Source organism: Solea solea, chromosome 11 (genome assembly GCF_958295425.1).
Source record: "Solea solea chromosome 11, fSolSol10.1, whole genome shotgun sequence".
Classification (NCBI taxonomy): domain Eukaryota; kingdom Metazoa; phylum Chordata; class Actinopteri; order Pleuronectiformes; family Soleidae; genus Solea; species Solea solea.
This window is the reverse complement of record NC_081144.1, coordinates 7,553,776-7,579,221: the sequence shown is the minus strand read 5'-3', so window position 1 is coordinate 7,579,221 and position 25,446 is coordinate 7,553,776. Positions and strand designations below refer to the sequence as shown.

General features: G+C 40.2%; 2 protein-coding genes across 5 annotated transcripts in view; both read right to left on the bottom strand.

Moving 5' to 3' along the window:
* Positions 1 to 406: 406 nt before the first annotated feature.
* LOC131469225 (specifically androgen-regulated gene protein-like) lies at positions 407 to 6,997 on the bottom strand. 4 transcript variants are annotated; one of them, XM_058644177.1, is made up of 4 exons: positions 6,907 to 6,996; positions 3,682 to 3,854; positions 2,543 to 2,705; positions 407 to 2,221 (listed from the first exon to the last, which is right to left on the bottom strand). In XM_058644177.1, the coding sequence occupies exons 2-4, from the start codon at positions 3,784 to 3,786 to the stop codon at positions 765 to 767; spliced, it is 1,725 nt and encodes a 574-aa protein (XP_058500160.1). In that variant the 5' UTR covers positions 3,787 to 3,854; positions 6,907 to 6,996; the 3' UTR covers positions 407 to 764. The 4 variants fall into 4 exon arrangements, with proteins under 4 accessions (XP_058500160.1, XP_058500161.1, XP_058500162.1 ...); XM_058644178.1 differs by having other exon boundaries at positions 6,903 to 6,993; XM_058644179.1 differs by lacking the exon at positions 3,682 to 3,854 and having other exon boundaries at positions 6,907 to 6,997.
* Positions 6,998 to 10,000: 3,003 nt separating this feature from the next.
* LOC131468195 (ankyrin repeat and SAM domain-containing protein 1A-like) overlaps positions 10,001 to 25,446 on the bottom strand; it is a 62,094-nt gene continuing 46,648 nt past the window's right edge. The window contains exons 17-28 of the mRNA XM_058642198.1: positions 23,378 to 23,490; positions 18,478 to 18,576; positions 17,560 to 17,706; positions 16,705 to 16,812; positions 16,368 to 16,538; positions 16,105 to 16,242; positions 15,944 to 16,015; positions 15,741 to 15,827; positions 14,906 to 15,043; positions 12,865 to 13,046; positions 11,956 to 12,388; positions 10,001 to 11,231 (exon numbers count right to left, since the gene is read on the bottom strand). Of these exons, the coding sequence (XP_058498181.1) occupies positions 11,115 to 11,231; positions 11,956 to 12,388; positions 12,865 to 13,046; positions 14,906 to 15,043; positions 15,741 to 15,827; positions 15,944 to 16,015; positions 16,105 to 16,242; positions 16,368 to 16,538; positions 16,705 to 16,812; positions 17,560 to 17,706; positions 18,478 to 18,576; positions 23,378 to 23,490 (1,805 nt within the window). The 3' untranslated portion in view covers positions 10,001 to 11,114. The remainder of the gene's footprint in view (positions 11,232 to 11,955; positions 12,389 to 12,864; positions 13,047 to 14,905; positions 15,044 to 15,740; positions 15,828 to 15,943; positions 16,016 to 16,104; positions 16,243 to 16,367; positions 16,539 to 16,704; positions 16,813 to 17,559; positions 17,707 to 18,477; positions 18,577 to 23,377; positions 23,491 to 25,446) is intronic.

The window sequence follows — 25,446 nt, the reverse complement described above, 5'->3', positions numbered from 1 at the left end:
GCTCAGTGTGTGATTTAACATGACACACGATCACAAGGATGTTTGTGACCAAAGCACAGACACACTACACAACACTGCCATTAAACGTGTGTCACTCTGCAACAAAGGCAACCCATATGTTTGTGATTCTTATCACCCAAAAGAATGCGAGTAGTTGCCTTGGGTTTTCAGTGAACTGTGGTCTAGCACTGCACATTTTTAGTTATTCAAACCAGCAACCTTCAGTTATGATCCAAGGTCAAGCAACTGGACCTGCTTGAGTCAAGTTGAAAGTTAAGTTTCTGCAGCCAATTTCTGAAGAGGACAGAGAACATTCACAGATGTGAACTAAAACTAAACAAACAATGAAAAGTAGTTTATGGCTCATTTTTCTGGATCACAAGACACAAACATTAAAAATGCCACATTTGGTTCCCAGCCTGTTACAAGTAACAGTATTTAATTTACAATAAAACACATAAGCAACAGTGAGAGAGTGAGTGATATCCGACAAGTGCAACATGAATGAGAACTGAAAACAATGTACATGAGGAAGATATTAGTAAAAGTAGATGCAAATGTGGGTATAGCAGTATTTGGTTCATGTCAGGCTGGCTCTGGTTATACTAACTTGATGCAGCAGAAATGAAAAAAATGCACTAATATGTGGTTAAGATGCTTCCTGAAAGGTCTGTAATGGCTTCATCATGTGTATGACAAGAATTGTCTGAATGGAGTTGGTGATGATTAGGTGAAGAGTAAGATGAGGTGGCAAAGCATTAGCATTAGTCCCTAAGCAGCCCCAGCTTCTTCAGGGCCTTGCGACGGTCCTCTTCATTATCTGAACGTGGGCAGATCAGCACACTGATTCCCTCTGATCGAGGCAGCTTAGAGTCCCTGTGGGCAGGCAGGGACCTCCGTGGGTCGTGCTCTTTACTGGTGGCACGGCCCATCTGCACATTTTCTCCTTGAGCGCTTGGAAATTCTTTCCTGCTCCCCAGAGAGGCAGGGCGTGGCCGACTGTTTCGCAGCTGACTGGCCATATTGAAGTCTTGACTTGCTGTAGAGCTGCTTAGTTCCAGGCCCGAGTGTTCCAGGGTGGCTGATTTGACACCTGTGATCTTGGGTGGGGTTAAATGTTTGTTCAAAGTAGGAGAGTTAAGATGAGGCATATTTGCCTCTGCATCTCCATTGTCCTTTGAAACATGTTTGACAGCAGTCGCTCCATGAACTGGCAGAGATTCTGCAGGGTCACTGAAAGCAGCAGGTACTGGGAAAATATCTGGAGCTGAAGGATTAACTGATGGAGACATAGCAGGAAGAGGCTGTAGAGGGACAAAGACAGGGGATGGACTGTTGACATAGGTGTTAGATGGTGTTTGTAGAGCTGCTGGGCTGAATGGAGAGGGAGGAGCCCCCCATGATCTTCTAGTTCTGGGAGATTGTGAGGGAGATAGAGAGAATTTGGGGCTGAGAGGAGGTCCTGAAACTGCCTCGTCACTTTTTAGCAGGCCAAGTTTTCGGAGAGCCTCCATGTGGACTCTCTGCGGATCCAACAGCACCTGGTCATTACTAGTGCCTTCAGAGGCAGTCGCCGGTGACCTGTACGATTTCTGAATGTTGGCAGGAAGCTTCTTAGGCTTAGGCGCCACAGCAGGTGGACTTCTGGGCTCAGCAGACTCTGGAGGAGGACTCCTTAGGTAGTCAGATGTGATGGCCAGTGGACTCAGACAGGGAGACACTTCAGGTGACGGCATGCTTGGACTTTCCTGGGTCAAAGACGAGCTGTATGAGGTTTTCTTCCCAGAGGCTCTCTGACAAATCTGTTCCAAGTCAACAGTTGTTAATGACTTGTTGTTCTTTGTACCTGCAGATGGAGGAAAGCGTTTGACTTCCTTTGAGTATGCAAGAGGATGTGGTTCATCCATGAAGTCTGAGGGAGGAGGAATCAGACTCGGATCCATTCCAGAAGCCTCACTGGACTGATCTGGATGAAGATTGTTACCTGTGACAATTATAGGATTACCATTTGCATCCGTAGTCACACACAGCTCCTTAGTCGGAGGAGCTGAGGAGGCGAGTCTGTTAACAGTGACTAGAGGTTTTGGTTGAGTGACATGGTTCACTGGTGATAGGAGATCTTGTGTATTGGGCTCAGAAACAGGGTGGGACTTTGGTTCAGAGATTTCAGACAGAGTATGATGCTCTACTTCTCCAAATTTAGACATAAAACTGGAAGTGTCTAAAAAAAGAAAAGAAAATGACTCCAGTTAGTAAACAGGACTGAGAAAAACAACCATCAAAGGCTACATCCATATTGGTACATTTAAAACAGCACTTTCAAACACTGGGCTTGTGCGTGCCAATATAAACAGGAATCAGATTATCTACTTGTATTTGGTTACTTAGATGCAGGAAATACAACTAACAAGAAACAGCAACAGTGAAAAAAATAAAAGCAGAGTTGCTGTTTTGTTTAGTTAGTTAATCCTAACCCTTTTTTAAAAACACATTAGTTGTGGAAGTTGCCAGAGAGTATGCAGAGCAGAACAAACTAACATACCGTTAACTTTTCCCTGATCCATTTTTCCTGCCTGTAAGCCAAGATCTAGTTCATCGTTGGAGAAGCCGCTGTCCTCCTGTATCTCCAGAGCCTCGATGGTTTCCTCCAGATACATGATACATGCCCTCTCTTCTGCAGATAAATGCTCCATACTGTCTTCACTCTGCACACACAACAGAAGGTGCATTTTACAAAGTCAGTGCAAACTCATGAGACACAGTATGTAGCAAAACCTTAAAAAAAAGGATATATATAATAAAAGATTTGTACAGTATATATTGTCAGAATCGTTACATCTAAATACATGTTTCAAAAAGTCTCAGTGACGGCGACGTTCAAAGTGACAAAAAAGTTGACAGTGTTTTTAAATATATTGTATAAATATGTATATAAATATTTATGTAATTTATACAGAAATGGAAGTCTAAAAAGCAGTGACATTTTATTCACAGTAGTATGTTTATCACAATAAAGTAAGGCCAAAAGGATCAAAAGACACACTATAATTGGAACACATTTGCAAGGCCATCGGTCATGGTGACCTTGACCTTTGACCACCAAGTTCTGATCAGGTCATTGTTGTATCCAAATGAATGTTTGTGCCGTATTTGAACACATTTCCCCAGAGGTGTTTGTGAATGCCTAAAACATTCTGCCTCCGGACACTGGTTATTATACACAGCTGCAATTTGAGAGAATTTCTCAACACCAGCAATCTCTGTCCTTTATATAACCCTAAACACAGCCATGATACAGAAGTAATGAGCAATAGGTCAAAGTGGTTTCGGGTTCAAACAGCTACAAAGGAATGAGTAATTACACAACTGGTCCTGCTCCTCCTGACTATCGTTCATTCTCTATAGACATGTCTGAAGACTTGTTTCACGTGACTTCATGTAGTTCATGTGAATAGCTTAAGATCTTCTCCTCTCTGGTCATCAAAAAAAAAAACAAAACCCTCAACTCTCACTGAAACCACTTCAAGGTCTCTCATGCACACATAGTTGCAACAGAATACACAAAAGAAACCAGATTAATTGTCAGATTTATCAATAATAACGTGTTGTAAAATAAACAGGTGAGCTACAGGGGTCAATGGAGAAGGTGACTGAAATGAGATAACCTATAGCAGCACTTACATAGCCAGAGTTCATGCTGATTACACTTTCACAGCTACCAGCACTGTCCATATTGCTCAAGGATTTAGTGGCAACACCGCCTGGCCATGAGTCAGTCTTCGGCATCGCATTAGGAAGACGATGAGAGCAGGAACTAGTCTTCCCAGTCCTATTTGTACCTTGTTAGAGTCAGTCTGCGAAGAAAAGATTTACACACTTTTACTATAAAATGCTGATTTGACGAAGCTTCACACGAAGTTGAAACAAAGCCAGTTTGAGGACAAAAAAAACCATCATTAAAGAGATCATTAAGCTAAACCACCACAATTATTATACAATGATTTATTAAACCTTTCCATTATTTGGATTAATTAAGGCTATTAATTACAGCTCATAGCTTAATGATCGTCACAGTGCAATTATTTTCATAATGCAATTATAACATGACAATAGGCTTTCAAGCTTTGAGATTACCATGATAATAAATGAGCCATTTCATAAGTTAGTGGGTGAGTTAATGAAAAGTACAGATTTATTCTTAGTTTACAAATGTTTTACACACATTATTCACGGTCCCTCTGTCATACAATATGTATGCATGTGATATAGAACACTAAGATGGTCAACTATTTACTTTGACACGCCAGTCATTAAGATTCCTTTATCAAGTGTAAAAATGTTCATCTTTGTTTGTGAACAGCCATGACATGCTCTCTCCATCATGTTTAATCTTTTAATGACAGTGGATGTACTGGATCATGTAACCGTTCTTATGTTTCCTACCCATTAGCTTATGTCAGGTCTGAGAAAAATGTTGTCAGCCAAAACCCACAATGGATTAATGACTGGTTCATCATCTGGTAGAGGCATTTTCAAAAAAATGTTGCCTAAGACCTGGTGATTTAAAAACAAATGCCATAGGGGGGGCAGATTTATTTTTTTAAAGTTCATTCTGTGTAAGTGCTTACAGTGCCAGAAACAATTAACAGTTAAGACATGAGAAACTATACGATCACTGATCAAGTTCAAGCACTATTAGAGTTTAACTTAACTGGGTCACGCAAATACAATGTACTGTATTCTTCAAAACCATATATTCATCATGTAGACACAGCGGCACTTTCAGGTTGTGGGTGGAACGACCAGAGCAGAGTTATTATTCTTTTATCTTAAAGAAAAACACTTGAGACATAGAAAAGGTACTAAACACAAGTTAATCTTTATAGGTCTGTGACAAGTTTTATCTGCTTTCCGTCTGTTGACAGTTGGAACGTCATTCATGTGTGATTCAATAAATCTTTCTAATAAAAGACATGGGAGCATCTTCTCATTCATGTCTCTTGCATGTTTCTTTAATGCTCTGCATGTACCCGTGATTAAAGCCTGTTTTATCACATGATGAAAATCATTCGACTTGGAGGCAGGCAGATGTTCTTGCTGATTTATGGCCTTTTTACGATTGTATGGGGTAAATTGCGTATTTGATTATTTTTTATTTAACCAGGTTTCCTCTGGTTAAATAAAAAAAAAAATTACTTTCACTGAGAAGGTAGTAATTAAGAAATGAAGGTAAGTAATAATCAAGTTAATTTAGGTAAGCTATGTGTGTCTGCTTATGAACAGCGTACATCGAAAAGTAAACAACATATCTCAATGAAATCTTCTAGGGATGAAGGTTCAAGGAAGACAGATATATTTTGGTTGTAACTTAAATGGATAAAATCCAGATGTTTGTTAGGGGAGTGTATGTTGACACCGTGGAAAACGAGTTTCTTCAGTGCTTCCTCTGGTTTTTTTTTTTAGATAAAATTAATTTCGATAAATTTCAAAAAGACTGATATGTTGGTATTTGTCCTTCATATCACTTTGATTAGCACTGTTATGAGGTCATTTAGGTAAACAAACTCTAAATGCCAAAAGCAAACAAGAATTCCGGAGAAATAAGGGCCTCTCTGTTGCAACAGGAGGACGAGGGGAATCAAAATAATGCATGTTTTTCTATTGAAACAAACCGAGTTAAAAGTGAAACACAGATTGTTAAATGCTGACATTTGCAGTCACACCAAGCACTTGTAAAAGTCATTGACATTGTGGCACGTTAACGTGATGACACAGCAAGGACACCTATGGAAAACAAGTAGATCGCCAACACCCACATTGAAACATGTTTGCTAGAAACACAAGCTTGTTGACAAAGCAGCCAATGGGCAACAAGAGAAAGCTGTAATAGCTGCTAATTACGGTAACCTCCTGTTGGCTGTTCCTGATCAGCAGAGCAAGACAAATGTCCAGACTGAAGCAGCCAACACCTTCAAACTCTGAAAAAGACAGCACACCTGTAGGGCAGCAGTGGGGAGGATCACTACACCCAGAGCTGAGTCAGAATTTAATAGTGACAGGAATGTCACTTTGCTTGCTTGCATGTCTTTTAGATAAACAACTCTTAAAATCAGCCAAGTGCGACTGATGTGAATGGGTGTACAAACCTCGGCAGATAAAACATTTCTTACACTCGACTTCTTTCATGCCAGGGGATTTATCATCTACACTGTAAGGGCAGTCAGTCAAAGAAGTTATTTAATGATTAACAGTCAACAAAAGTTCATGGTGAACATCAAGTTTGCGAAACTCTCAAGCTGCTGCAGAGAACAGAAATATTTCATTAATGTTTAGCTTGGCAGCCCATCCCACCAAAGAGACCATTATTGACATCAATGTGCAAATATTTGAACCTTTCCACTGACTCAATGCCTGCTCACTCAATATTGAGTGATTAAGCATTTCTGAACAATGTGTTATTACTGTAATACAATACAAGTTTCCACTGATAGTCAAAAGGAGTGTTTTGATGAGAACTTCACCTATTCCTCCATTTCTCGTCACCTAATCTGGACCTAGAGAGACTGGTGATATTTCACACAGGACACCATGATGTGCAAATAGGACAAACAAAAACATTCCCAATTCAACAGTGTCAACAACTACAGGGAAAATGTGTTTGTTTGTTTTGGACCGTGAGTGCATTGACTTACATTTACTTGGACAGACAACCCAAGACATAAACCCTAACCTGAAGCGTAACTAGTTAATGCCTAAAACTAAAATTAACCTAATTTTGAAAGAAACAAATTAGCACTATTAAACGAAACAAAGAAGAACCATTTCTTGTTTTGTTTTCTAAGTCATTTCACATTTTTAACTCATAATTTGACAAAGTAAAAACAAGAGAACTGCTTTCTTACCTACTTCGGGTAAAAGCTGCGGCTGTTCTTGTACAGAAAGAAAGCTCATTCCACGGCGTCACTGAAGGAAACCTGTCCTTCCCCTGTCTGCTACTCCTGCTCCACACTGCAGAGTCAAACTGCGACTACAGGCACGACAGGTGGGAGGTCATTACAGCCAGGTGAGCCAATTAGCTTTCGGACAGGTTGGCATGTGACAAATCACCCAACACCTGACTGTGACGTTTCTAAGCAGGAGCCAATGGAATGGCATTTTTACATACATACAAACGAATCTATGTTTATAATTTTAACATACAGTGCCTTCATAAAAACGAGAAAACATAACTATGTTAGAAATCTTTCAATTGTTATCTATTTGGCAAATAACACACTGAATTCACCTTGTGTTTTGTTAAACTCTATATTTGAAATTTTATGGATAGCAATAATTATAATTTAGCTTTAAAACAAATATCATTTCAGTTAAAGAGCTTGTAGAAAAATAAACAATTATTTTCACGACTACCAGCAGCTGTGGTATAAACCTTACATTAGGTTGTGGTCTAATAAATGTTAAACACTGTACGTTATAGATATTATGCAATACTTAGATTTGTCGAACAAACGAACAAATAAATACGTGTGACTAAAGTCTTGGAAATACTAACACTGGCTTTCATTTATGAGTCTAACTGCTAGCTCTTCTGTTATGAGCTAATGACAATGCTAGCATGCTAACTTTAGCAGTTCTAGCATAAATAGATGCAATCAGCATTAACCTAACATTAGCGTGTCTTAATAGAAAGTGGCACCATACAAATCCAAGTTCATCTATGAATTTTCTACATTTCAAATGAACACCTTTCACAAATAGCATCATAATTCGATCAGATTTTTTATTTTATGATGCTGAGAAATGTCACGTTTCAAAACGTAGGCCTCATATTTACCTTGATGCGATGCAGCCACAGCTATCCATGATTCAAGTACAGTTGCATAACCAGAGTAAACCTGATATATCTATTTTATCATGACATTTTTAAAGTAAAACAATAAGCATAGAAATACAATTTTACATTGGTCCTATACATGCCTAAATGTCATGTCAAAACTAGAGAATTATGTTTAATAGATTATACTGTTATACTGTTTTTTTTTAAACCCATTAGCATTGCTCATAAATAAATAAAAAGGATTTAACCATATTACTTATACAAAATAATTAGTTAGAATTCATTTAGTCATAGCTGTGAACATTTTATTCTAAGTAAAAAAGTGCAATACCTGATCAAATCTCAACATGGATACACTTCAGTAATTGAATTTGCGAGACCAATATATCAGTATAAAATACAAGGGTGTGTTAAACATTCATATTTGTCACTATTAAAGAGCCTTCAATGAAAACAAACATAAATACGTTTGTTCTGTTAAAAGACACTGTTAGTTGCAGCCTGTACCTCGTTGTTTAGAGTGACAGTTGAGGCTATGAGGACATTCACCCTCAGCTTGTGTGTATGATAACTTGCGAGTTTGCCCGCTCTCCTCTGAAGTCATCAACGAAAGGCATCACCTGATCTGTGATTGACACCTGTAGTAAATCTGGCAGACAAACCTCACAGACACACAGCAAAAAGTTCCATTGTAACATTAAAGAAAACCAGAATATAAGCAAAGAGACATTTCTAATTGCTCCATTTATTAGTTGTACAATTATGAAAAATATTCATATAAAAGACTGGAAGCCCGAGATTATTTACAATCTTTTTTCCGAAGTGAGGTCCCTCTTCTGAGTCATTTTTCTCAGCCTTTTTTTTTACTTTTTTTAATCACAGGGTATTTATTCACGATATGTTTAACTTTATAAGACATAGGCCTTTTCTCTGTTTTGACAAACGTCAAAAAATTTCATACATACATACATACATATACATATCCATATATATATATATATATATATATAGATATATATATAGAGAGATATCTATAAAAGCAAAAATCATTCAAGTATCAAAATACAGACTGCTAGATTCATGTACAATATCATTCTCATCATTGTTGTTACTTGATTAGTCCCAGAATATCTCTCCTGATCCTTAGCAGAATGTGCAAAAGCAGAATAGAACCAGGCTGATGGCCGAAGGTGCCGACACCAACGAGCTGAAGACAGTGTACCATAAAGTTGACGTACTGGCCTAAACAACGTACCACATATACAATAACAGTTAAATCAAAGGACCTGACTATGTACCCTTAAATAAAAAAACGTACCATTAACAGTCAACGTACTAAGAGTTAGTTAGCAGAGACATGGTATGCCCTATTGTTCTGTTCTGCAGCTAAAATCTGAAGAAGCACCAGCCTGCATGGCAGGTTTGGTGAAAAATCTTGGCTAGATTACTTAAACAAAGACGTCGCTAAGGAGCGAGAGAACTAAAATGAACCACGCCTGATCCAGTTCCTGCATTAGGACACATCACTGTCATATAAAACAATTAAAACTTACAAAAAAAAAAAAAGAAACAGAGAAAACCTTTAAATCAAATAAAAGCCACTCCCTGTTATGTCACAATAAAACAGTGTCTGTAGTGTCAGTTCTTTTGTCCTTTCTCAGTTTGGTTAAACAGTTCCTCCCATGCAAGCAGTCACTGTTTATCACAGTTGTTGGATGAGAATCAGATGATTATAAAGAGACGCTACAGTGTTTAGATAAAGGACCGTTGGGAGTGTGTACCTACAGTGTGTGCGGTCTCTTACCATTACTTTGTACCTTTGTGGCATAACACAAAAATTATATGTTCCTCATCTTAACCACTTCCTCTCTGGCATCAGCTTCTGCACTGGAAGCTGCAGGTACATGTCCTGATGGACAGGAAGTTAAACAGGTGTACGCGTATGTGGAGCAAAGTGGTGAGGTCATGTAAACGGACGGAGTGAGCGTTGTTGGAGGCTTTGTGTGTCTCTGGGCCCGTGTGTTACTGTGGATGAGCAGCACGTATGATCCGGCTGGTGATGCGATCTGCTGCACGACGGCACTTTTTCAATTAAACCTCCTACCCACCATGCAACAGGGCTCTTTCTTTTTGGCTGGGAGGGCCCACAGTGTTCAGCTATGGGGAAGGGACACACACACACACACACACACACACAAAAGAGTGAGGTTAAAAAATAAAGTTGAAATAACACCAAACAAATGGACAATGGATAGTGATGGATTAACCCCCACATAATGATTAACTCCTTTCACTGGCAACAGTGAAATATTAACATAGTGTCTTTCGGCAAAAGTAAAGGCGATGTTGACAGGATGAACAAAGAAGGCATTTGTTATGAAAAGAAGAGAAAAGACAAGACCGATGAAAGATGCACTTATTCTTACACACTTGGGGATTTGGTAAAAGTGTTTAGTTCTAGGAAGTTCACTCCAGAGGAAGCATCAGGTTCAGATCCTGGTGTTCTGATTGATAGACAAACGAGGGCATGTCCGTCTTGATCATGGACCATGAATATGTGGGTCCATATTATCCTCTATGCCTTATTTTGTCAGCATGAGAAAAGTCCCCTTAATCATTCCTCCAATAGACCATATCACAGTGTTTGGATCGTATCCTCTTTTGGCTCCAAGTAAACAGCTGACACTGTAAAACCTCCTCCTCAACTAATCCTGTGTCACCACTGAATAACTTCAAAACCTGTGTCCCGACTTAACTAAAAACAATCTGCAAACTTCCAACTGATGCATAGAATTACATGACCAGTTTCCCGGTTCCGTAGGGAAACACGTCCATCCAGGTACAAGGATGAGTGCTGCGGGTCACTCCTGGCTGTAGATAAATCAAGATTTTCCCAGCACTCAAGGGGTCAGGAGTTGAAAGATCAGTGACAAGCCTCAGAGTGGCCGTCGCCTAATTGAGCAAGAAAAGCACCAAGAAAAAAAAAAAGAAGAGCTTATCACTGAAAGTTAATATCAGGAAGCTAACTGAGGGGGAAGAAAAGAAAGCAAGGCAAACAGAAAGGTGAGTAAAAGAGTGACGGTGAAAGGAGGGGGTTGAACTAGCAGAGTGTTGTAAAAGCAAGGACATGTGACGTGACGGCTGAGTGGAGATGTGACAGAGGGGATGCAGCCCGAAGACAGAGAGAGAGTCACAGTGAAAGGCACACAAAAAAGAAGGGAAGGAAGAGGGGTGAGACCAGTCCCAGGTCGAGAGGTCAGGAGGAAGAAGGGTCCACTCAGAATATGGTGGTCTCATACTTAGTGCTGATAGTGCGCTTGGATTCCTTGGGGTCCACAAGCCACGTGGCGCTGCCCTGGGACTGAGCGTCTCCCTCCTGGTCCACAATATCACCCTGTGAAATAAGCAATATGTAACCATTTTATTAATTATTAATAACACAGTTAAACACCATTTAAATGTAAATGTTATCGAGTTATCGATAATGTTTTTGTCAACTGTGGTCACCCTTAAAAACAGTAGTGTATAAACAGATATTGACAAACTATGTTGGTAAATACATTTTAAAAAACACTTCTGAAAAACAGTAACACATTGGGATTTCATCACTGAAGAAGCCTCCATATTCTTTTAAATGCAGTCTGTGCTCACTGCATAAAACCTGTTCTGTCTTACTACCAAACTGTCTCTAGAGGGCACTCAAGTCAAAGGTGAAATTGAAATTGTGTATTCTCTAGGATACTGTATATTGAGTTTAAACAAGCTCTGATATATATATATATACATATATATATATATATATATATATATATATATATATATATATATTTGCATGAAGTCAAGTTATTGGTGTGTTTGTGGTAGGTTTAAGTTTGGTTTTTTTTGTACTATTTCAGACAGAAATCTTCACATTCTCATGTAACTCATATTGTACTTAAAAAAAAAAATCTAATATATGTAAATAAAGGAAAAGAAACTCAATACAAAATAAATTCTCACAGAAAATGGGCAAAAAGACAGAGTGGATGCTGGGCTTTTCAGGGAAATGAGAGCAGAAGAAAAAGGGAACGCACACGAAGAATGGAGGATGGAGATACGACAGGATGAGGAGACAGCACCTGAGCCACAGGGTGGGAAGAGTACAGTGGTAGGAAGGAGGGACGGTGGGTGGTGCAGGAGTAACAGTTACAGCAACGACTGTCGAGGGGAGGAGAGTCCTGGGATACATGAACACCACCAGGAGGAGCCAAAGGGGGAAAAAAGAAGGGAAAGAGGAGGAGGAGTAGAGGAAGAAAATGAAAATGATCCGACACAAATAGTTTGTGGTTGAACAGCTTACAGGTGTGGATGTAGCTCGGAAGGGCTAAAGAATAAATAAAGGTTGAAAATGTTTGTATTAAAAAAAAAAGACAAGGCAAATAACACTGAAGGGATGACAAACATTTCACAGTCTTACACGATGCTGAGTTCATGAGGCTGCAGACGGACTTGTACGGCGAGATCCTGAGGTTATCTCGTTTATATTTAACACAAGCTTGTGTCGTAGTGGTTTAATGCTAATGTCATTATGAGGATATGCAAAAAAAAATTGAGACTTATCTAATGTGTTTGATTTTTCTGACAAAAAAAAATATAGCATGCATTTTAGTGATGTATATGTATATACATATATATATAAAAATTAAGTTAAAATAGCATACAGGAAGTTCTAGTATTTTATAATGAGATCAGAGTCTCGCAGCCCTTGGCCTTTCAGAATCCAGACAACAGTAAAACCTCAGTGACACTGTATTTTGTTTATGTTCAGTGTTAAAACTGTGTTAAACGGTGTCCTAAACTATACATACTCTTGGTTAACTGGTGAGTATAAACTCTGTTTACTGGCACCAAAGGCATCAAATGCATAATGACTTGGCTATAATCAACTGACTGTTTGCAGTTGCACTCATAAATAATAAAAATGTCAAAAAATATTTCTTTACTTTTGAAGAAAACGTGAAAACATGATTGTTATCTTTGCAAAAAACAGTGACTTGCGTACACTGCTGCGTGGTCTGGGAACAGGTCGGCTGGACTTGAGATCAGAGACCTCGGACCCTGGTCCTACAGGGAGGGTGTGGTGGTGTTTATTCCTCTGGGCCTGCAGAGCCAGCTGATAAGCGACCTCAAACGCCTGGCCCAGGGTCAGGATAATCTCATAGGTTAGGTTCTGAACAGGAACAAGAGAAAGGGAGAGGCAGAGCAGGTAAATATTGTGTTTTGTTCGCTGTAGAAACATTGTGCAAAAACAATATCGGCTTCTTTTCCTAAAAAAAACTTTCCCAAGACAAACCTGTAAAACATAGAGAGGTGGCATTTATATTGTGCAGCACCAGGCAGTTTCTCTCAGTACCTAAGATGTTATTATATCTGCTGCTGCACTCTTCTGCGATATCCTGACAGCCTGAAAATGTGAAATATAAGTGCCTACAATCTGTTGTTGATGTTATTATTCTGCCTCTGACTAAGGCAGCATTTGTGTACAACTGCAATACAGGGGCGGGCAAGAAGCATTCATGCCATCAAAATACTGAACAACCAGGTTTTTTTGAGCAGTAGAATCAATTCTGCAAGTTTTTGGGGCACCTCTTTGTGTTCTCCTGACATACTCCAACCCCTTCCGCAGCATGCTCGCTTTACGAACACAATGTTGCTGTTTGCCTCCGTTGGTTTTGACATAAAAACCACTATTCTGAGAAATACAGAGTGGCTTAATCAGTATTTTGAGAAGAAAAAGAATAAGTTTAGAAATAAAAATGAAGACTACATAGCTGCTTAGGAATTCAAACTATATGAAACTGGTGTTACCATTACAGAGCTCTGAAAACATCTGCATTTCTTGTTTTTTTATTATTATCAAGAACCTGTTAATGTTAATGCCTTGATTTGTGCTCCTTCTTTGTGACGTGAAGATTGTGTCTGGTGGATGTTCACAGTGGCAAACCCCACATAGGAAATCACAGAGATCAGAGCGCTACAGTAACGACAGGAAACTGTTGTCATGCTGAGTGCCGTCTGAATGACTCTAGCTGTGTTATGAAGCAGATTAGCAGGATAATCACTACATCACTGTGGGGACAGAGTGGGCAACAGGAGGCCAGTTATCATGACCAGAGCTGTACTGAGTCTATGAGGACGCAATCCAACTCAGCTGAAGCATGACACCTTTAAAGAGATAAGGCAGTCTGTCTGGAGATAATAGTGTTGACTGTGCAGCCTGTCACATCAGCCCAGTGCAAAGACAGGAAATGATGTTGGCAGTACTCAAATGAAACAGTCAGGAAAGTTTTCAGTTTCTCCTTCCAGAGTTTTCAATAAATTCTGTAATGAAGTTATTTTCTTATCAAAGAGTCTGATTCACGAACTAGTCAGAACAAAGGTCTTTCTGCATGGAGTGTGCATGGGTTTTTTCCGGGTTTTCTAGTTTCCTCCCACAGTCCAAAAACACGCAGATTTGGGGATTAGGCAAATTGCACACTCTAATTTGACCATAGGTGTGAGTGTGAGAGTGGATGGTTGTTTGTCTCTATGTGGCCCTGTGATGGACTGGTGACCTGTTCAGGGTGTACCCCGCCTTTCGCCATATGTCAGCTGGGATTGGCACCAGCACCCCCTGTGACCCTCATGTGGAGGATGGATGGATGATCTTATGATAAAGGTGCATCTAAGATTAAACTCTAGCACTTTTTATGTCCATTTTCTAGCACCTTACAGCAGTGGTAAATTAAGTACATGCAATCTTTATTATTTCACCTTTGCAAGGTCACATGGTGTCCATCACTGTGAGCATCTAATAAGCTAATAAATAGATAGCTATTTATTGTGGAAAAATGTGTACAATTCCAGGCATTTTCAAGCACTTTATCCAAGATCCATGCACTTTTCAAACCTTGAGAACACAACATTAAAATCCATAAAATATTCAAGGATTTCAAGCACCTGTATGAATCCTGTATGGTGTAAGATGGACAGATAAACCATTGTGATTTGAGCCGACTACAGCAGGTGAGTTAGTGAGTGCGCTCTTACCACATCTACTGTACTGAACACATGGCAGTAGTGGTGGCTCGTCTGCAGGTCCTTGGTGATGTAAGCAAATGTACACAAATCCTCTGGGTCTTGGGCTGCACACGAAATATTTCGGATCTCGTGCTCTGCGATGATGTTCTACAGTGAGGAGAGGCAGCACATGTGGCTCAGTAACAGACTGACAATGACAACTTTTTCAAAACAAAAAAAAAAGGTCAAACTTCAATACACACACACACAACTTGAAACAACCTCTAAGCGATAGTGTATCATGAAAAACATGAGCTGACAAGAGACAGCCAGTAAAGACGAGACATGGAGGTATAAATCGGGTCCACTGCAAGGAGGAGAGTGCAGCCACATAAATAAAAGGAAGGCTGAGCTCCCAAAGACAACCTTAGTGTCTTTTTTATTTTTATTTTATATCAAATGATGTCAAAGTCAAAAGGAGGAGACTTTCTTCAGAGAAGAAACAGCATGTCTGACTGAAACACTTTCATAAACATCTCAAATGTTGCTTCAGCAAATCACCTCATACAGCTAGTTCAAAAGTATTTGTAATATGCCGCTAAAGATCATAGACTGCAAAAATGGATGTAGTAGGGAAGTAGTAGTTGGCCACCAGGGGGCATGCCATCACCACTGTGATTGATGAGCTCTAGTAACCAACAAGTGCCTGGATGCAGGTGGTGTCTGTGAATTTGTGGTTTCAAAAACGGACATGGCACCAGTCAAATCACACGTTTGTTTTGCAGATGGAGGACTACATCACTTCATGCACACAGTTTATGGTAAATATACACAGTGTTAAGGAGAATAATGTGTAGTAGCAAACCTTATTGGCAGCATCAATGAACTTCACACCCTTGTAGGTGATCGAAAGCACAATGGTGGGGACTTTTCTCATTTGTTCCGTCGACCTCTGGGGAAACCACAAAACAGTGCAGACAGAAAGAACATCACTGTGATTTACTGTTCATGATTCTTTATTTTTTGTTCGCTTAAACTGGAAGACAAAAATAAAATCCTGTAGCATACCCGCATTTTGGCACAAGCATCCTGTGTCGACTCTGTACCTCGCAGATCCTTAATAAGCATGGAGCCAAGGTACTGAACGGGGAAAAGAAACAGGAAATTCAGTGTTTTGTATTTTTAGTGAAAGTGATGCATGATTAGTTGGATGAAATGTGTAACTGTACATTGGCTTCATAAGCGCAGGACTCAAAGATGAGTTTCTCAGGTTGGTGATGCCAGTTCTGGACGGGGGCGTACGGTGCTGCCAGACTGGGAGGCCGCAAGGTTAGACGAGGCTCTCGATGTTGTTCTTCATACCGTTCCTGGAAATATCAGAATAAATGTTAGAGTCAAAGATGTCTGGCAGGGCCCAAACACTTTTATTACATCACAAGAAAATCCTGGATCGTTAGTTCTGCTGCGAGTGAGAGATAAAGATGAAACACACATGAGTTCTGTGTCGTTCACTGCGGTATCTCTGGGTAACATCATAGTCGGTATCTGGCACTTTTTTCCTCCCCGTCTCTGCAATAGGCAGCAGTGGGTCCATTGAACGTCCCGTGTAGGACTCCATCTGACTGAGGGGGGACGAGGTCTGGGATCCAGGCAAGTCTTGGCACTGGGAGAGTCAGACAAAGAACAGTTAGTTAAAAATATTATGAATATATGAATTTAACTGGAAATAAAATAAGCGGGGGATATTTCACAAAGTGTAAAAATAAACACGTGGGTATGAAGTTAGAAAAGGCGTTTGTGAAACCGTATAAAGGTCTGAAGGATCTCACCCTGATCTGAGACAAACGAGGAGGCTTGACTGGAGGCTCCTCGTATGGTCTCTCTGCTAAGGAAGCAATGATACGTTTCCTGTGACCAAGTAAAGTGATCTTTAGCACCTGGAGAGAAAAAGGAGGAAAATGTGGAGCAGCTCGTGAGGTTAAAGCAAGTCTTTTAGAAGCAAATGAGACCCTTAAAGTTTTGTACAAGCTCTTGTGACTTTTTGTTTGTTTTACTTTGCTTTACACATTTAAAAAGGTCCTGTGTGTAAGAATTAGCGACACCTAATGGTGAGACTGCAACAAATGACGGACTCCATCATCAGCACTTCCCAAAACTACAAAGACTTTTGCATACTAAGCATGAAGTCATCAGCAAGTGTGCCAAGTTGTTCCCATAGATAGAGATATTTTAAAGTTGGTTTATGCATCAGGATTATGTGGGTGGATCTGTTCTTCTTCTTCTTCTTCATTCGCTTAATAAGCTTCTGCTTTAAAATGTGAATCACACGCTCTGGGTGGTTTGTTGTTCACACTGCTGCAGAAACATGTTGACACAAGATGGTGGCCTCGGTAAAAACAAGATCATTGCCTTAAGTACATATAAAAGGCTTATACTGAGGCAAAGAAAATTATTTTAAAACCTATTACACAAACATACTTAAGGATAATATATTCTGTCAATAAATCCTCCTAAAGGTTACACTCTGGGCCTTTAAGCAGGTGAATCACTGAAAACATTACTCATTAGAAATTAGAAATTAACTGTTGAAATTGTTCCCTTATTTTGAAATTTCTTGAACACATATGAAAACAAATTTCAACATCTGCTACTACTTATACTCCATGTACGTCACTGGGACTCACATTCACAATCTCTAGCTCCCACAGGTTCTTGACACAGTCCAGGCTGCGGTAGCCACTGGCCAGGAAGTTGTGCAAGTACTCGTGCAGTCCAAGATTCTCCAGCCAGGAGGACAGAGAGCTACTGCCGTCACAGCCCAGCGCTTTCACCTGCAGATGACACCAAACACTGCTGCTTTAAGTAGTCTGAGACAAAGGCCATGTCACTATATGTGCTAGAATGGCAACAATAACCCAGTTATTGGTGGCAAATAGTAGGAAGGTGTATACAGATTACATTTACACTGGGAGAAGAAGTTTGATTTTGTAGTTACACAGAAGTGACAAAACACAATGTAAAAAATTACATTACAAGTAAAAATCCAATATTAAGAAAGGACTCTGTAACTGATTACATGTTATTTTCTAGAAGTAATTTATAAACACGCAGTCAAGTCCATTTGCTAGCAGTTAAACGTCACAATTCATCACCATGAAATGATGTGGAAGGAAAAAACTGTCCTGTTTTTCTCTACAGGGATTTATTGAATACTTTTATATAAATAAATAAGCTAGTGACAACATCAACATATTTCAATGGTAAGATTTAGAGGAGCAGGGAACAGTGCACAACTGAAAAGTGACAGATGGCGTTCAATGTTATTTGCTTACTTGTGCAAGTACATTTCCAATTTTATAATATATACGTACATTGTTGAATTTATGTTAAGATATTCATTTATAAAACAGCCAGAAAGATAAATGTAAAAACAGTTTCCCTCTGAATTGTATAGAAGAACAAACAAGTATTATTATTATATTATAAAATAAAAATACTGAACTTAAAGCACTGTAAAGGAATAAATGCACTTGTATAATTGCGATCTTGCAATGTACAGTGTGCTGATATAGGAAGTGTAGAAGTTGCCAGTGATTAGTCACCTTAGGTAACGAACGTGCTGCGTGCAGGATCTTCTTTCTGTGACTCGGGTCTGTGATTCCAATCTCTCTCAGGTCATGATCCTCCATCACATTGCTTCCCTGTAGAACAAAACAGAACACACAGCATACAGGTTTTAAAGAAAACTCGGGTCATATCATTGGTTTAAAACATGAACAAATCTCTACATGTATTAGCGTTATATCATCTATAAAAATCAAAAGTTAGATCAATGATCAGAGAGTAGAGAGAGTGTGTGTGTGTGTGTGTGTGTGTGTGTGTGACCTGCAGGGGAAATATCGATCACTAAAACAGTGCTACTGTTGCAGGAAAAAAAAAGTCAATTATTTCAGAGTGAGATGTTCAAACTCCTTCCTGAGACCAAACCAACTGACTGCAGCACTGAGATAAAGTCGATTTACCCCCTTAGATGAGATGTGAGTGCGAGTATGTGGGGGAGAGGAGGCCAACAGGGATGAGTGTGAATGATGGTAAAACCCATCTCTGATTACACAAAGAACCACCTCTGAGACCATGTGGCAGGCAATGGGTAATGGAGAACGGAGACATAAATCAATGTCAGAAGTGCAGAGTGGTCACAGATATTAAATGGATAGCTACAGCACTCCAGCTTTGATTGTTGGCTGTAGACATCTGCAGTACTTATAATTGAAGGCTGCACGGATTTTAGCTTAGCATTTGAGTATCATTTTTTGACCACCCTAGTGCATGCATACCCACAAACTAGTTTTTATATCTTGGTGAGGACACAACATAGACATAACGAATCGCCTAGCCCCTTACCCTAACCTAAACCTAGTTATAAGCCTAAAACCTGGTCTTAACCCTGAAAAGGCCCTTTTAAAGTTGTGGGGCCCGTCCAAAATATCCCCATAAGGTCAAAATGTCCCCACAACAATGGGTTTTTTAGACCATACAAAGATATAAATACAGGTATACACACACACACACACACACACACATCAGTGAGGGGACAGAAGAGGAACTGTCTGTAGGTCAAACCTGACAGCCTGTTTTTCATGCAGGACAAGCAGATGTAAATGATGGGTAGAAGAGATGTGGGGAGAGGAGGAGGAGGAGGAGGAGGAGGAGCAAATATGTCAGTCAAAGTAAGAAGTACAGAGTAATGCTGCCTCTGGAGTCACAATCTTCATAACAATTTTGCTGAGTCATTCATTGACCTACAGTTCTGAAACAATTAAGTACTTCAAATCAAAATTGTAATTTGAAACAATGCAATGAAGATTTTTTTTAAAAACAAAAACAAAACAAAAACACAAAAAAACCCCACAGAGACTGAAATTTAGTCAGTTTATTTTTGACTTTTCCAGTTCAACAATTCATATCTCTAAGTTCTCCTTGAAATAGAGTATGTCAATATTTTGATAGTATTAGGGTAGCTGGATGGATAATTGTGCTTTCACGGTGCATGGATCACTGCTTTACTGAGATGAACTGATAAATGGCTCTTAGTGGGTAAATACAACAGTAACAGACTGGCTCTTCTCTCATTTCCAGACTACTCTTTGCTGCCTGAATCAAACCAAACCTGAACCCGCATGAGGTGAAAGGGATCATCTTGCATCTTTGAAAGGTAGGTATGGAACTGTCCATACATTTTATATTCACCTCTGCTACATCTTGATAGACCATTTATCAAAACAAGACAAATGGAGTAGCATGAAAGGCTCAGAGGTGACACCTCTGAAAACCTTTTCCTCATCACAGACCCGACAGGAGTGAGAATGAAGAAGTCGAGGAAAAAGCTGACATCAGCACAACATGGGTGAAAAATAATGCATTAGAGTAGTAAAGGCTAGGTGCTTTTTGTGCCTGTGCTTGTGTGGCCCATCCATCTCTGCTCTGCCTTGTCCTCTCATTAAAATAATGCTGCTGCTGCTTTCTCCTCAGCGTATAGAGAGTGGCCACAGTGGCCACTCTGGTTTAAAAGCTCTGTGAATCCAGGACAGAGGCTCAGGGGCACGGCTCAGTCATTCTGACCGTCTAAAGGACAGCTAACAGCAGCACTTATTCTCCGTTAGTGACTATTATTAGACCACACGGGTCTGTAAAAAGATACTGTTACAGAATGACTGAAGACAGAAGTAAAAAAAGGATATTAACCATGTATTTGAACTAATTCCTGTAAAAAAAAAAAGACCAATGCATGACAAAGCATCAGCACAACAGAAAAATCAATTTATCATCACCAATATTGGGTTTTTAATGCATGGGGCCATTACTGACTTTGTCTGCAGGCTTTGGCGGCATCGACTTGCTCCAGAATAACCCGTTTAAATGCTTTTAAATGCATAGCACTGTACGTGTGTTGTGATGTTTCTCAGTTCTATTACGCACCCAAACTCTTTGTGCGATCCTGAACTTTGAGGTAAATGTGTTCCTCTGGAATATAAATGACTCAATGAACAAAATGTTTGATGTGCAAGAGTCGCAGTTTCCTTAAATACAAACTAACATGGAGCTCTGCTCGTCTCTGTCACAGACATATGACATATCCACCAGAAGCTGTATCCAGAGGTTAGAGAGGGAGGGTAAAAAAAAAGAAGAGAGACATTTGTTGTTTTAACAAGCTTGTCAGGAGGACTGGAGAACAGCATGGCGCTGCACAGGAGCTTGTTTCTTCAGGACATTTGCTCCACGAGTCGATAAAAAGCATCTAATTTGTTTCAGAAGAGGCTCGTCTCCGTCTCGGTGCATGAACACAAGACAATCACTGCTGTTATCGATCCACTCCTAGCGAGCCTGCAGGGCAGACAGAGATCACAGCAGTGTGACGGGCAGAGTAAACACTGTTTAATTAGTAATCTCACTACACACTGTTTATATAGTGTCTACATCTCTAGTGAGTATTTTAGATGATATCTACACTTTATCAACGTGAACCTCCTGCAGGTGTTTCGGTCGAGGGCTTTCTTGTTCCTCCCACAGTCCAAACCCACAGTTTAGGGTAATCGGATGTGTGAATGAGTGAATTGTGTGTTGGCCCTGTGATGAGTTTGTGTGATCCGCTTTCAGGTGGTTTAGAGTTTAAACACTGCATCAGCCTCATGATTTCAACTGTGGCTAAACTGCATTAGACAGTGCACATTGCATAAAACGAGAAAAATTGAGCAACGGCAAGGTGACTCACGGTGCATTATTCTCAGCACCCATTTGGAGACTGAATTATGTTTCGTAAAAAGGTCAACACTTGCCGAGGAAGGACGCGCCGTTTCGATTTTACAGCTCTTTTCTAAATCCTCGGGTAATTTCAGAAAGCCAGGTGGTTTGTAGGCTTTGTTCAACGATAGAAATATTCCCAGCTCCACACTTTTCACAAGCGAGGAAGTGTGAAAAAGAGAGTGAAAGACTAAAAAAGACAGTAGGAAGATTAAAACAACGCCAGACGCACAGAGAGGGACATTGCTATTCTGAAATCACCTTAAGTAAATTAAAGGTTTTTCATTGAAGTATCACTCAGCAGTGAAATTAATCATGCATAGCTGGCACCTACAGCTATAGAATATATCCATCCTTTACGAGAGCATTTTTACTATTGTTTATTAGCATCATATTTCTAGTCTTGAAACTGTAAAATAAACGACTCCCTGGGAGACAATCTAACAATCTGCTTAATCTTAACCTAACAAAAACTAACAGAAATGAATCAACACAGAACAAACTGAAATACTTCAACATGTCTCCATTTCGTGACTCACACTTTAATCTTACCGCTGAGAGAGAGGAGCTCAGATAAGTTTGCATGAAGATCAGTGTCATTTCTCAGCTGCTGTCCGTGTTTACCGAACACAGAATTCATTCAGTTTCTGCAGAGGCTTAGTTTGTCTGTTGTCACAATTTTCAGAATAAATCTTTCGAGATAATGCCTCTACTGTCCGTGTGTACTGATTAGGCCCCCCGATTTACATTCTGTCTTTCAAAGAGCCATGGTTCAGTGACAGAAGGTGTTCCATCTCCTGATTCCTGTAACAATAACAGCACTACAGTGGCCCATGCAGGTCATTTTCATTGCTGTGAAGAAAAAGCTCAATTCTTCTGTTCTGCCTCAAAAGCTAAAGGACTGATTGTTTTATTACCAGTTACTTGGCTTTCTAAACAGTAAATGTGCTATGATTAGTATTATTATTATCATTGTACACACATTTTGGGGGTTATTTGGATAATTTTATTGTTTAAAAATGTTGACACAGCTCTCTGAGTGTGGCTTATATAATTTGTGATTTCTTGAAATCCAGTGTGAATGCAGTAGTATACATAACACAGTAATAAAATAAATTTAATTCATTACCTTTGGTTATGTTTTATGCCACCTTTGTCTGTTTGTGAGCAGCATTACTAAAACACTTAAGGACAGATTGTGATGAAAAGATGGTAAAAGAGTTTTTGTCTCTAAACATAAGACGGCTGTCTAGCTTCCAACATCCCCGCTGGCTCAGGCTACCAGCTGGGTCCCTCATTCTCTCCTTCATCAGTCCTCATTACTGACAAATACGACGGAGCCAACTCGTGGCGGCGGGGCTCTATAAACTTGTCGGCTTGGCAACAGCATCCCATTGCTCAGTGACACTCTTCCATTCTGGCCTGGCGTCAAATGCATCTCAGGAAACAGTGGCCTCCTGAGCTGAGGGCAACGTGTCTGGGAGACTGAGACTATGGGATGACCCCGATTCAAACCATGTTTGACAGCACGGATCAAAGTGCATATTGTGTAGCTGAATGGACATGAACATCTACCACACATCAGTGAAAACTCATAAAATGATTAAAAAAAGTCAAGTAATGAACATTGAGAAGTGGAAACAACTGTAAAGAAAGTGAAGATCCATTTGGATATTAAATAAAAGAGGGGGAGAGACTCACCATGTAGTGCAGGTCGTCAAAACCGTTGAGGAGCAGCTTGCTCTCATACTGTGGGAGCCCCACGTGCTCCAGCCAGTCTCCCACGGGCTGGTCCAGCAGCCGGCCTGCGGCACCTGCTGACAGGGGAAAGCGCTTCAGGAGGGAGAAACCTTTCAGCCGGTAGCAGCGGCACTCTGAGGATGAGACGTGGCATTGCCACATCATTCTCGGCCAGCAGAGCCGAGCGCACCGGCAACAGGAAGGCGGAGGAGACAGTGTCCTCTGTGGACAGGGCGTCAGCTCCCGCAGAGAAGCGGGGGCTGAACCACAGTCACCCAAGATGGATTAGTTCCCCTGATCTCAGGGGTGCAGGAGATATAAAAAATATGTGCTGGATGGCTACCAGCTAATATAAACAAACTGTTTAGCGATGACAGCTCGGGGGCAAGCCAAAAACACAATCAAGACAACGCTTCCTCAAAAGCAAGTGTGCAACAAAAGAGATCATATCCAGCCAGGAGGAGATTCTACATGTCCCCTGTCAGCACTTTCTTTCCAAAACAAAAGACAACAGCTGATTTAATTAAAGGTCCTGTTCTGACATGAAGAACAACTCATAAGACTCCTAAGAGAGAGGAGAGCAGCTGTTTACGAGCAGATTTCTTTCAAGGGGAAGTGATTTGTTGTCCGCTGAAGTTCTTCGGAAAGCAGTGCCAGAAGCAATAGACGGTTAAATATCCTGACAACCGCTGCACACATGGACAGCAGCAGGACACGCAGCAACTGTAGAGGGATGAACACAAACCTGTGACACGGCTGCAACGAGTCGTGATTGATCACGGGACAGATGTGATACTGACGGCTATCGGCAGCCTCAGCTGACTGGAGTCTACACTATAAACTACGATGACAGAAGAGTTCGTTCTGCTCCTTGTGTTGCTTTTACTCCATGCTACCGTTATGTTGACTTTCAAAATGAAGCACATGTAGTTAAATTAGGTCTATTTACCTTTAATTAACTCTTGGTTAGATAACTGCATTTCAACCACAATCAAAAAAAATAAATACTTTTCCTGCTAATGAAAAGACATAAGGAAATCTGCCAACTCATAACAACAATCACATTTCATGACCCAAAATAAAATGAATGCATCTCCCTTTCAGTTCGCTCATCTCTTTAACCTACTACAAAACCGAGCCTATTCCTGAGGAGGACATGTCCTCATCATAAACCTCCTGGTGGTCCCTTCTAGATGCTTGGAAAATAAAATCCACTCAGGGATCCAATTAGTTACTTCAAAGAGCACTTTAGTAATTGCCGGTCCCCAGATTAAACTCCCCTGCAGACTACAGAGCAGTAAAATGGCCTCTTCTCCGCCTGGCACAGTTTGTGAGACGTGGTCAAGTCCAAAGAAAAAGCTTGTGCAGTCCTCTCCAGACTGAAGAATGGACCATGGAGTCCTACAAATGCCGAGGTGGCGTCCTCCTATTGTCTCGGCAGTTCACAATGCTGCCTGCAATTCCTCTCTCTCCCTCTCTCTCTCTCGCTCTCTCTTTCCCCCCTTACTGCACGCGCTGCCCCACTCCTCCCTCCCTCTCTCACCCCCACCGCCTCTCCACCATCACCATTTCGCACTGATAAAGAGCAGCCACCTGCAGTGTATCAGAGAGAACTAACAGTTTTCCAACTACAGACCCCCCCAACCCCAGTATTCTGCAGCCTCTGCAGTCTTTTTCACCCGTTATTTCACCCGTTATAGTAAAAAAACAAAAGTTTAAGTGGCTGCAGGCACAGAGCGATTCAGCTTTCTAGTCAGCACTAGACTTGGACGGAACAATTTAGAGTAGAACATCAAATGGCAACTTTATTCACGTGTATTGCCATTGATTTGCAACTTACCTTTTAAATAAATGTTAAAATTCAATATTTAATGTGTTATAGATTTAAAATAAAGCATTAGCACATGAGATTCCATCAAACTATTAAAACTATTTTAATAGACTATTTTATAGACTAAAGCAGGAAGGAGAACTCAGTGATATGAAGTGTTCTTTAGAACTGTCATAGAACATAAAGCAGATAAAAATTA

Excerpts from the sequence above, each read along its gene's own strand:
- LOC131469225 (XM_058644177.1), bottom strand. The coding sequence starts at position 3,786 with ATGCCGAAGACTGACTCATGGCCAGGCGGTGTTGCCACTAAATCCTTG. Across the intron at positions 2,706-3,681 it reads TCAGCATGAACTCTGGCTAT|AGTGAAGACAGTATGGAGCA; the intron begins GTAAGTGCTGCT and ends TTGTGTGTGCAG. Across the intron at positions 2,222-2,542 it reads GGATCAGGGAAAAGTTAACG|ACACTTCCAGTTTTATGTCT; the intron begins GTATGTTAGTTT and ends TTCTTTTTTTAG.